The sequence below is a fragment of the Bicyclus anynana genome, chromosome 23, assembly GCF_947172395.1.
Source record: "Bicyclus anynana chromosome 23, ilBicAnyn1.1, whole genome shotgun sequence".
Lineage (NCBI taxonomy): Eukaryota > Metazoa > Arthropoda > Insecta > Lepidoptera > Nymphalidae > Bicyclus > Bicyclus anynana.
Window position 1 is genome coordinate 11164164 of NC_069105.1, and position 13930 is coordinate 11178093.

Consider the following 13930-nt stretch of genomic DNA (forward strand, 5'->3'; position numbering starts at 1 on the left):
ACAAATTCCATTCATCGTTCGTGTATCTAAGAAAAGTAGGTGACCCTTTTAAAACAGTGACGTACATAATCTCAAGATATTCTTCCATTGAATGAGACGCTTCGCTAAATGCAACAAAGTTTTCATCAGCGCATTTAAAAGGGATTTTTCTACGTGCGAAAGGGTTGGCGGCGCTTTTAACAAAACAATTTACCGTCAATTTAGTAACGTCATTGTTTCCGCCTGGCGCTCCCCTTCTCAAATTGAAATCAGCTGTGCCCTATTGAACCTTACCCTTATATTTTTGTAGCGCTTCCATTAAATTGTCATTAATATGCCTAGTTAATTGTACGTCAATGAATTTTGTAAGATAATTTTTAATAAATAAAACCATTTGAAAAAAGAAAATTCTATAGCTGCTGTTATTGGAGATTGCCATATCAGTTAATTATGGAAAATAAAGTTCGATCTCAATGAGCAATAATAGGTAAACTAAAATTCACACCTTCATTTTGGTAATCTTAAAACTCTCATAAAACCAAAAGCGACGTTATTTAAAAGGTCACAAACATTAGTTTTTCGTGATAGAACATTGGTTTGTATGTATATAGATCCAACGATATTAACATTTATTATTATAATAATTATTGATTATAAAATTTAAAACAAAATTGTTTTGATTTTTTTTATACATCTAACGGTTTTAGATGTAAAAGCTAGATATTTTCGTGATACCAATATAATACATAGTACATATATACAAATAATAAACATTAATGACTCATGTTATAGTACTGGCAAATATTATCAACTTTTTTCTAAATCAAAGCATCTACTCACGAAAATATGCTTGATCGACTGCCAGAAACAACGTTATACCCAGAAAACAATATAGATACTTCAAAAGCTTTACCGTTACAATCCAAACATATAATTTGTTATATTTTCCGAACATCACAAGACTATTCATGTAACTCCTACACAATTTTCCGAACGTAATTGACTTAACTGTTTTCGCGCCAAATCGCCATATTGTTCCCGCCACCGCGTGATGTTATTGTGCTTGTAATGGAAAGGAAATTAATAGTAACAAACTTCAAATCTATTTCACAATACAAAGCCTCTATGGCTATAAAGATAAGTTTTATTTTAGCGTGAATCGTGTCAAGTTTAATGTGGTTTGGTTGAGAACTATCAAGGGATGGAGTGACTACAACAACAGCAAATCCATTTCGATTCCAACGCGTTTACACTTTATTATTGTCAAGTGCAGATTGGTTATTCATTTGATTTACAATTGGATTTGTGGATCTATATTTCGATCTAGTAATACCTTTAACTATCAAAATATAAGCGGTATTATGATATATCTTCAAACTTAGCGTTTTATATCTACCTGTATTTATAGAACCCAATTTAATTCTTATCTTCATTTTAATAGTCAATTACAGCTTTTTCTTCTGTTTTCTATAGATGAAAATCCGATGTAAGCTAAACAGTATGGAAATTCTTTTTAGTAGTCTCTGATATTGTTGTCTATAGTATGACAAAGTTTTTTTTAAGAGGTTTCAAGTGTTCTTTTAACTCTAAGTTAACAATATTCTTTCGACTTTTGATATTCAATGTACAGTTCTGTTCAATTTAATTATTATTTCCTTTCACTGCTTTAATTATTTTGATTTCTTATTTAATAATTTCAATCTTAGTTACGTAGATAGGATTTATATTCAATCTGGTCACTATTCACTCTAGATTGAACTTACAAACAAACTTTAATCTATTGGTTTAACATAAACACGTAAAACTCGCGAACCAGTAGGTATCAGGCTTGTTAGCAAACACAAACACATCCTCTCTCAGGTCGGACAGGCGTCTTATTTGTCAGGAACTTCGAGGCTCAGAGCTCGGTTCGTTAAAGCATCTAATTGGGCTCTGCTGATTGTGCTAATTGCTTCTGATTCGGCACTCGTTTTGGACCTACTTTGTGATGAGATTATCAGAGTGTTTACATATTTATTTAGGTATAGAAGTCCACTGTTGGACTATGGCCAACTGCAATTCATCACTTACGTTTTTGGAGTTTACTTCTTAAGGAATGATTTTCATATTATTTGCTCGGTGTGTGAATTTAACTGTAGGTACATAAGCGTTACCAAAAAAGCATTGCGTTTTTTCGCGCAACGTACCTTGCGCTCCTTTTCGTTTGAAATGATGTATGTTTATTTTATTAAATTACTTGAGCAAAGTTCAGTGTCGCATTGGAATTGATATACATGTACTTTTTAATGAGTGGGCTAGCTTGACAATAATCAAGCTACGCTAAGTACATGATTTGTATTCGCTCTTGTTTTGAAGGCGATCGTATCTGGCAAGCACATTCAGCATAAATGTTGCCATACTTACAATATTGTCAAAGACACACATACACTACAATCTGGCTTTTCTCGATCTCTTAAGTTCTATGGACACCGAAGTAGGTATTAAGAATCAGTTAATGAAATAAGTCAATTTCGTAGCCCAATTAAGCCGGTATGTACCGACAAACAGACATCAAACGAAGCCAGACGCTGTCTGAACAAGAAATTCATTTGTTGGCACATCCAATGAAGACGATTGGGAACCCCTTATGTATCGATTAGAGTTGTGTGATTGTGAGTAAGAGTTTAGAGTAGGTATATATGAGTAATGAATATATGTGAGTAATAAGAGTAAATTTTTTAACCCTTACGCAATAAGAGGGGTGTTATAAGTTTAATTCAGCCTCGCTAAAATAAACGTGAAACCTGATACCCCCTAAAACCATCAAAGGTCCAACTTTCATAGTTGTTTCATCATCATCATCATCATATCAGCCGATGGACGTCCACTGCAACATAGGCTTTTTGTAGGAACTTCCAAACATCACGATCCTGAGCCGCCTGCATCCAGCGAATACCTGCTACTCGCTTGATGTGATCAGTCCACCTGTGGGGTGTCGACCAACACTGCGTTAAGTTGCCTACCCTATATACCATACATAGTATAATAAACATAATAGGTAAATATCATAAGACATAGTTTGACTAAACAAATATTTAGCTTTTATATAATCAGGTTATGACAGGCTCTCAATCTACTCTGTGCTACAAATTCTACTAGCCTACAATAAAATCGATGTCGCCTTCAGGTCGGAAGTCTGGCGCCCTTAATATAATAAAGTGCTAACGGCACACTGACACTAGAAATTGCGTTATAGGCCGGCTGACAAAGGAGGGTGGTTTTACGGAGCTACGAAGCCTTAAAAGATATATGTAGGTACCAGTAGCGAAGGCTGAAATAGGCATCATATAGTTCTATCTAATACGTCACTATTATGAGTCTAACAGCTCCTTTCTTCTTTTCCAGAAACATGTCATCTAAAAGAAAGTCGCCACCCTCAAAGTTGCAAGAAGGATCCGCCGACACCGAGAAACAGGAACCGGGTCCCGCCAACCTGGACTTCTCTGACCACCACGAGTCCGACGAGAACGACCACCAGACCTTCTACAAGTTCTCCCCGAGCTCCTCACCCAGGACATCCATCAGCGAAGAGGATACCTACGAGGAAGAACAGCCGAGCAAGAGACAGAGATTCGACCAAACATTAGACATGACCAACAACCTCCTAGTCCCATCCTCCTTCCTCAGTCTCCACCAAGTCAGCGATCTCCAAGCAAGAAGACGCGGCTCCTCGGAATGCAGTAGTCCAGGCGCTGAAGCGAAAGTTTTGGGTCTCTGCAACAATAACAATTCATTGCTTAATCACAATAGCGCGTTGTCGCTATCGGCGCCTCACAAGCGGTCGATGGATGATGTGCTGAAGAGATTAACGTCGAAAATGAATAATAGCACCATCAAAGAGGAGAAGAGGCCCACACCTTCTACGACGCCTGTGAAGCAAAACAAGTAAGTTATACAACTGTTTTCTATAATTGTATGGCTTGGTTTCTATATTTTAGTTTTATTTAGTCTTCTTATAAGTCTTCTCGTTACTTAAAACAGATACACTAACAATACACTATTAATTGAAAAACTTGTTTAATGTAATAATGTAAGGAATAATAAAGGCTTTGAAATTGAAATTGAAATTGAAATAAGTCTTCTCGTAACTGTCTCTCTTTTATCTTCTAATAAACAATTGTTTGTTATAAATTCTCCGAATTGGTTGGACCGATTTATATGAAATCATATACGGGAGGTCTGAGAATCTGCCAATATATATTATTAATATTCCTGAGTGACAAGGGATCACCCTAATTTTTTACAAGGCAAAATACTTGATACTAATCATGACCACATTGCGCTTGCCTAAAATGTGTCTATGCACTTCTGCCTTAAACATGCCTCGATTTTGATAATCAATAAACACATGGCACATAATTTAATGACCTTATTGCATTATGACCAGGAATAAGTTGTGTCTGAATTTTCGGTTAAAACTCCAATATTACGGTTATTTGTACCTACTCGTATATAATTTTATTTAAGGTCCGATTAAGTCCGAGTCCGTAATAAGGTCCGATTGTCAAAGGTATCTGCCAATGCAGAGACATAACACTCATTAATTGAGCGTTTAGAAGCCAATCAGGGGTTATCGTCAATTAGCAACAGGTGAGATCGCACAGCCAAGTTAATTGGTAGTTAAATAAACTGAAGTACTAATACAAAATTAAAAAAATATTTAGCAATAGGTAAGGTAAAGTCTCCAATTACCGCCCCATTTTTGTGAAATACAAACTTTTAGAATAATATGACATGTGAAGGAATAAATTAAACATCAGAGTTACCGGTTTTCAGTTCAACCGTGTCACTGACAAACTTTTGCAGAAGCCGACTGACATAACTAACTTTAGATTTATATCAGGTATTAAAACTAGATATATATGAGGCATTAAAACTAGATGGCAATTTAGAAACGTTTGCGACACGAAAGATACCGTTTGCTTCAAACCATCATGATGGGCAAGATTGCAGGCAAAAGAGGTGTAGGAAGAAGAAAGAAGTCCTGGCTACGAAATATAAGGGAGTGGACTGGCATAAAGACCGTCGAAGAACTTTTCCGCCTAGCCATGGACAAGGAAAAGTTTAGAAAGCTGACCGCCGACCTTCAGTAATGGAGAGGCACTTTAAGAAGAAGAATGTTTAGAAAAGCAGATACCGACGGGGAAATTAGGCTCGGGGACGAAACTTGGCGACTGTACCTTACACTATCAAAAAATAAATCAATCAATGTTCTAGAAAGTATTTTATATGGAAGATATCAACTTCTATCACATCTATGGACCTACCGCAAAAGACGACCTCATATTTTTTTTTATCGTAGGTAAACAACATTTGCACGTAAGAGACGGAATAACATTGATTTATCTACAATGTCATGCATTATAAACTATATTATGATTATAATAATTATTTCCGTATGTATAAACATTGAGAAACAAAACATTTGATTAATGAATTATAGGAAATTACCAATAAAGGTGACCTAAGATTATCTTTCTCACAATTAGTGCTTAGAATTTTCTACGTTGTCTGCCTTAGCAACTGATCACTAAGAAGGTCCCAGCCTTCTAAATGTCTACTGCTTTGAGGGATAATTATATATATCATCATCATCATTATCAGCCGATGGACGTCCACTGCTGGACATAGGCCTTTTGCATGGACTTCCAGCCGCCAGCATCCAGCGGTTTCCTGCAATCCGCTTGATGTCCTCATCCACCAAGTGGGGGGTCGACCAACACTGCGCTTTCCAATGCAGGGTCGCCATTCCAGCACCTTGAGTTCCCAACCATCAGCTTTTCGAACTATGTAACCTGCCAATTGCCACTTCAGCTTCGCGACTCGCTGAGCACTGAGAGTCAGTGACTTTGAATCGTCTGCGGATCTTTTCATTTCTGATTCGATCACGCAAACAGCTTGGTCGATTAGGGTCTGGTGGAGTTACCAACCTACCGGCAAAGACGTATCGCCAAGCGATTTAGCGTTCCGGCACAATGTCGCGTAGAAACCGTCGAAAGGTCGTACCTATTATTTAGCCAGCTTCCATTTTAGATTGCATCGTCACCCGTTTGAATAAAAAATCGGTTGTCTGTAAAGTCGGTTTACTGACGATAGTTGAACGTGACAACGTCATAAGAAAATACTGACGGCATGGTTGCATTTAAAAAAAAATCGTTTATCTAAAATACTGTTTAATAATCTTCATAGACCAGAATATAATTTATTTATTGTAAAAAAAATTTGGTAACCCTATAGCAAGATTTACTTTATTTCATGTAAAAAAAGTTGGTAACCCTAGAGCGAGGGAACAACGCATGACGTCATCTTTTTTCGAGTTTGCATCTGGCTTCATCGAATTATAAGACGTAACGTAAATAACCTCGAAACACAATTAGATATTTTTTTCATTATATTAGGTATGGTTTATTACTTCATTTGTTAATTCTTAATTTTTAATAGGCACATTTTTTGTGCTTCTATAAGTGTGTACTTCCATCTTAATTTGTGTACATATGTAAGTGTTTAAATATTCCAACTTCCCTTCCCGAATTCTACTAAATGTCACCACATAATTACAACGTCGTAACTACCACTTTAATTACCACCAGTTTTACTGTCACACCGAAATAAAGCGAGTGCTTGCCGTTGCTCAGACGTTTTCTATTTAATTGGCCATATAATGGGCAGTTAAAAACAATGTTAGGACCACCACGATCCGTGTAATAGCTAAGCGCGGTTTTAACTCACCTTTTATACCTTTTACTATGTCCTTGGATAACGGAAACGATCATATTTCATTAACACCCGACGCAAAGGGGTGTTATAAGTTTGAATATGTTTGTCAGTCTGTCTGTGGCGCCATAGCTCCCGAACGGATGAAGCATTAGTTTCGTTTGGTCCTACCTTAAGATAAATAAGATAAATATACTTTATTTGCACACCACAAAGACAAAAACAAGTGAAATAAAAAACAAATTAAGAAGAGATCAGCATACAAAAGGCGGCCTTATCGCTAAGTAGCGATTTCTTCCAGGCAACCTTCGGTTTAGGAAAACTTAAGGACATCAGCAGGTGGCGTAAAACAAAAATAACCATAGTATTAGTAATACACATACATACAAATAATTTACATCCTAATACATAAACAATATTACACAAATACCTACAATAATGAATAAAATACATATCAAAATATACTAATAAATACCTTATATTGAAAAGAAATAATATATACAGATCGTCTTTACTGCACCAGATAATGAGTCTTTACGGCATTTTTAAAAATGACCAGTGTCTTTGATTGCCGTATGTTTAAAGGGAGAGCATTCCATAACTTAACGGCTTGCACAACGAAAGAATGTTTATAAAATTTCGTCTTATGCACGGGTAAACATAGAGTTAGTAATCGACACTGTCTCAGTTCAGACTGCACTCCCTGGAACGTAAATTTCTCCTTCAGATACACAGGAGATTTTGGATTAAACAACACACAGTACAAAAGTGAAAGTACATGCAGATCCCGGCGATGACGAATAGGGAGCCACTTGAGCTTCTGACGGAATTCAGAAATATGGTCATATTTGCGTAGGCTAAATATGAACCGAATAGCAAGATTTTGAAGTCGTTCAAGTTTATTGAGTTGGTCCTCAGTTATATTTAGATAGCTCGCGTCCGCATAATCTAAAACCGAAAGAAGAAGAGAATGTGCTAACATAACTTTAGTAGGAATTGGTAAAAATGATCTTAAACGTCTCAGTGAGCCAAAAGTAGCAAACATCTTTTTACTCAACTCTTTGACATGCACGCACCACGACAACTGGTTATCAAGATGAACCCCAAGATCTTTAACTGTGTCACAAAAAGGAATAGTGGTACCATTATACAAAACTGGCCGGAGATCTACCCAATCAACTCTTGAGATGAGGGCAGGACTACCAATAATAATGGCCTTAGATTTTAGGGGATTTACCTTAAGCCCATACTGTCTGCTCCAGATATCAATTGCGCTAAGGTCACAGTTTATAGCAGAGACAGTTGAGTTTAGGTTCTCAAGAGATGAAGAGCGGTATATTTGGATATCATCTGCATACATATGGTAAAGAGAAGTTATATTTTGAGTGATCGAATTAATGAAAATAGAGAAAAGTAATGGAGATAACACGCCACCCTGAGGTACCCCTGCCGTAACATCGCACCAAGATGAAAAGAAGTCATCAACCCGAATGCGCTGCTTACGGCCTTTGAGGTAGCTCTGAAACCAGTCTATAACCGATGGAGATATGTTAATAGAGCGTAATAGACTCAACAAAATGTCATAGTCTACAGAATTAAAAGCATTACTGAAATCAAGCAGAACTAGTACAGTGAGTTGTCTATTATCCATCGCCCAACGAATATCGTCAGTAACTTTAGTCAAAGCGGTAACCGTACCATGACCAGGACGAAAACCAGATTGTAATGGACTTAAAAGTAAATTTCGGTTTATGAATACGGATAACTGCTGGAAGACAAGTTTTTCAAGGACTTTAGAAAGGAACGGCAAAATAGAAATTGGACGGAAGTCAGAAAACGTTGTGGAACTAATTTTTTTAGGAAGAGGAATAATTTGTGCATTCTTCCAAGCCTGTGGAAATTCACTGGAATAAATGGAATAGTTGAGGATATGTGTAAGAACTGGGGAAATAATATCAATGATAGGAATAATCATATTACGGCTTACGCTATCAGAACCAACAGCATTCGAAGCGATAGACAAAACACTCTTCTTAACATCACATTCGGTAAAAGATTCAAAAGTAAACGGAAGAAAATCTGGTGTTGGTATAGAAGAAAGAGTGGTAAGAATGGACTCCTTTTCGGTACTGTCAATTGTATCGGAAGTAGAAAAATGTTTATTGAGAAGTTCTAAATCAATATTTATAGGATTGTTCGAAGATGATTTTCCAACTCCAAGTGTATTAAGAAATTTCCAAGTTTTAGCGGTGTCACTATTTTGTACAGATTTATAAATGTGGCGTCGTTGAGCATCTCTACACAATGTATTGCAGCGATTCCGGGCTTTGTGATATTTTAGACGATTAATATCGGAGTCCTTCGTTTTGTACTTTTGCTTAGCTGTATTCTTTTTATGCATTAACAATTTAATTTCCTCCGATAGCCAAGGAGCAGGCAAGTGCTTCATTTTGACAGGTTTTACTGGTGCATGCATATCGTAAAGTTGAGTAATCAAAGTATTAAAAATGTCCACTTTACGATCGAGAGTGTCTGCACTTGTAATGGCAGTCCAATCTAAATTATTTGCGTCCTCGCAAAGGCGACCTTTATCAATCCCTGCAAAGTTACGCTGCAGAAGAATTTTTGATTTAGCTTTAGGAGGACGTATTTTATAGGAGAGATAGATCAGATCATGATAAGAAAAAGAATTGGCAGGACATTGACCATGCTTAAAAACGAAATCAGGAGATGAGACAATAATGACATCTAGAAGTGAAGGAATACAACCAGGAGAGTAATGTGTAGCAGCAAGAGGCAGGACAGATAAATTACAAGAATCAAGAATAGATAAAAACTTCTTGCTACGATAGTCATCCTTTTGTAAACATGTATTGAAGTCACCTAAAACAATAGAATGACTATACAGAGGAATTAAATTTTCCAATAAAATTTCAAAAGAGTGAAAGTAATTAGGTATAGAAGGGGGACAGTAAAATACTCCAAGAAGAATTTTAATATGTGAAAGTTCGACTTCCAGTAATAAATGCTCAGCTGCATCAGGTAAAGGAGGTTGAGTAGACGAACTAACAATAGAAAAAGGAATGTAAGATCGTAAGTAGATCGCTACTCCACCCCCTCCCTTACCCACACGATCATTACCTTGTTCTAAGACAAAGTTTTTTAGCAAGTCTTTTACTTCTGAGGCTGTCAAAATGTGGAATAATTTGCCGTCTTTTGTCCGTGCCAGTAATTCACTTGCCATTTTTAAGTTTCGTTTGAAACGACATTATTTGTCGTTGAATTAAAATTTCATTTTTCGAGGTATTTATTATATATTTGTATTAGTTGTAATATATTATGTAATACATATGTAAATTTTAATATTATATTTACGTATATATTATATTATATTTATATATATATATTTTTTTAATTATTTATATATATAATTACATATAATGTATTGCACCTTCCCGCTCTTTCTTCGCAAGTTCTCTCGTCAGGGGTTGCCTGGTAGAGATTACTTATAGTAATAAGGCCGCCTTTGCATGCTAAGTTTAATTTATGTTTTTAATGTTTCAATTTATAATTGTATTTTTGTGTGCAATAAAGTATTTCTTCTTCTTCTTCTTCTTTTTAGTATGAAAGGTGATTTAGGAGTGTTCTTAGACATGCTTGATGAAAATCGGTTGAGCCGTTTAAAAGTTCTGGGGGTTGAAATAGGGAAGAATAACCGAATTTCTGCAAATATACTCGAGTGGGATCTCAAATCGCACTGAAAGAGAATATTGAGAAGTTATCAATTTTATCTTAATATTGTTCAAAATATATCTTATATTTAAACTGTTTCCTCTAAACTTGTGACTAACTAAATATCACAATGAATTGAAGAATTTCTCAGTGATTTATACTTGGACACACGCACTTCATACAGGAAGCAAAAATAAATAATAAAAAGTAGCCTATGACACTCTCAACTAACGTGGCTTTCTAGTGATAAAAGAATTTTCAAAGTCGGTTTAGTAGATCCAGAGATTAGAGAGATCCGCGCAACATTGGAGAGGTTATAGGGGATAACACCACAAACTTTACCTCTTTACATACTATAGACTATAGACCATAGATAACACTATGTAATAGGTATTTATGTGGATAACATTCCTTATCTACGCTAACTATTATACTTGGTCTAGTTCACAATTAAAATTAGATACTGATAATGTAATAATAGGTGGTAAAGGTTAATGCGATGAAGATCTATGTCAATATTTGTATTTACTTAGCGCTGTTTATCGTATTATCATGGTAATTAAAAGCGATAATTATTATATTGTTTTCGCGGATGTTTAGGTTACTATGGAACATATTGTTTTTCTTTGCATAATTAATTGAATATCATAAGCATCTGCAAAGCTTCTTTGCAACAGTTTTTATCTATCAGAGTAAAATCTATTTCCATTCCAAATTTTAGCCAAATCGCTTCAGTAGCCGCAGCGTAAAAGAGGAACAAACATACTTAACTTTCACACTTACACACAAACTTTCGCCTTTATAATATGAGTGTGATGAAATAATTATAAGAATTTAATTAAGAATCCTCTTGTCGGAGAGGTGTGAAGAACATCTTGACAGCAGCAACATAGAAACTTTAAAAATAGTCTGTGGTTGTAAAGTTAGTCCGAATTTTGCTCTGTCAAGTATACGCATCAAGCGTGCGAACGTCAGCTGTAACGCGGGTAGCTTTCCGATCTTGGCGACCGCGACCCGCGACCGCGACCGGGTCGTGCGACTCACTGCTTAGTATGAATTTATATGGAGCACTTAAGAGTGTGCAATATGCAATTTGGTGGTTACAAATGGTTCTGGATCTCAGATTCTGGAAAAGTTAGGAGCCTGATATTTGGGTAAATGATATTTCAAAGTGTTAGCTTCGTTATGACTACACAAAATACACAATTTGTAAAACTTTTCTCGATAGTTTATTTTTTTGAAAAATACTGCTCACATTTTACTTTCAATCTCAGGGAAAGCAAACTTATTTTCTTAAATTTTTGTTTTGTGTAGAAAACTAGGTATATATCTTAACCATGGCCATTTTGTTTTTCGTTATGTTGTTTAATTTACTTGCAATTAGGTAAAAATGGTTTTGGCGGTCGCGCGACACGGTCTCGGGATTTGTTTAGTGCTCCACACAAATTCATACTAAGCAGTTGGTCGCATGACCCAGTAGCGGTCGCAGGTCGCGGTCGCCAAGATCGGAATGCTACCTTTACGTTACCAAGCGGTGTACTCTCTCAAAATAAGTTATCACTTCAAAAAAAAATAGAAAAAAAAATCACGTTACAAGTATTTTGTAACGCTACATCTAACTAAAGTTACATCTACTAATGACATAAAAGGCGGTAGTTCGGAATAAGATGTGAGCCAATTGGTCGGGGCTATTTCGGCCCGTGTAATGACAAATGCGTGGCCATTGTCCCGCGGGTATCCACTAATTAAACGCAGTGCTAATCGCCGGGGATTAAGATTGGGCTCGTAATGTGTAACAATCCATCTACGTTATGATGTTGTTCTCAGTGAAGATCAAGTCACAGGCGGTTAGCGGTTTGAGAAATGAAACAATATAGACAATGTGTAAATACTTAAAAATTGTTTTTGATATTGTTGGATTATTATCATAATATCTACTTCTAGTGGACGCACGCGACTTCATCTGTGTGCAATTCAGTTTTTTACAAATCTCGCGGGAATCATGAATTATTCGAGATGGAAAAAAACTTATGTGTTAATCCAGAGTAAAATCCATTCAAAATTTTAGCAAAATCGCTTCAGTGGTAGCGGCGTTAAAGAGTAATAAACATCCAAACAAACAATGATACAAACATCCAATCAAACTTTCGCGTTTATAATATTAGAAGCCTTCTACACTTACCAAAGGTGCTGGGATAGATTAGATTATGGAAAGAATAAAGAAACTAAATAGGATCTTGTTGCTATCATCCATTAAGTAGGTATATTGTTTGTTTCTTTACTCTTTCTATAAAATAAATTATCTCTACTAACTTTACAAAATCTTTGTGAGGGGTAAAGAAAAAACTTCCATTCTTCAGTAGGTGGGTATTCAACAGAAGACTTAATGGCGATAGAATCAACTCTACGAGTCCTATAGTCCTAAGTCTGAGTCAAAATTCATTTATTTCAACTTAGGCTTACTTTACAAACACTTTTGAAGGTATGTCATGATTTAATGGTGATAATTAAAGTCGAAAACTTAATTATACAACACGTGTAAAAAATAAACAATAAAACCTACATTATGTACTAATCTATCTATTCAAGTAAAACAATAGGGGTTGTTTCTTGCTTCAATCTTGATTCTTGCAATATCTTGAATTGGTTTTAATGCCCGTCATATAAGGTAATTTAAATTAAGCATTTTAAATAATCGCTCATTACTTGTACCACACATAATAACCCAAATTGTTAACAATAGACGAAAACGTAATTTGTACAGTGATATATATATTTTGAAAGCACAATGTAAATGTTCCAAATTATAGAAGGCAGGTAACATTAGTTACTTAATATGAATATCTTATTTATGAGCGCTGTGAGTGATCGCTTACCTGCGGCGGTGTTTTACGACTGTTTTTTTTGAGACAATAGAAATATTTTGAGTTCGTTTACACTTGCCAGTTACTTGCTTGTAACTTGTGTTTTTTTTTGTTCTTTGACAAGTTTGATGACCTCTGGCGCAGTTGGTAGAGATGTAATTCTCAAGACAGAGGTCCTGGGATCGATTCCCAACATGACAATATCAGATTAGGATCAGGTTTTTGCCGTGCCTAGTTACACCTTACGGAAAAAGACGTGTCGCCAAGCGATTTAGCGTTCCGGTACGATGCCGCGTAGAAAACCGTCACAGGTATGGGTAGAATAATCTTGTCTTCACACACGTAGAGAATTAAGAAAATTTCTAAGTATGCAGGTTTCCTCAAAATGCACATAAATGAAAAGTCGGAGGTGCATGCCATGGACTAAATTCGTCCTCACGCTCTTCGAATCGAAGGCAGAGGTCATATTCATTGGGTTGTTACGGTTTAGTGGCATCTCTTATAAATACTTTGTTCCTTAATTTACAATTATTCAAAGACCGGTTCGGAAGGCAAGGCCGTTTTTTCTACTAATAAAGGGCCAGCAGATACTCTTTTATTTT

General features: G+C 35.9%; 1 protein-coding gene across 5 annotated transcripts in view; it reads left to right on the plus strand.

Annotated features, from left to right (window-relative positions):
• LOC112051487 (transcription factor Sox-5) overlaps positions 1–13930 on the plus strand; it is a 374453-nt gene that overhangs the window by 262391 nt on the left and 98132 nt on the right. For all 5 annotated transcript variants that reach the window (XM_052888794.1, XM_052888796.1, XM_052888795.1 and 2 more), the window contains one exon: positions 3364–3903. In XM_052888794.1, the coding sequence (XP_052744754.1) occupies positions 3368–3903 (536 nt within the window). In that variant the 5' untranslated portion in view covers positions 3364–3367. The remainder of the gene's footprint in view (positions 1–3363; positions 3904–13930) is intronic.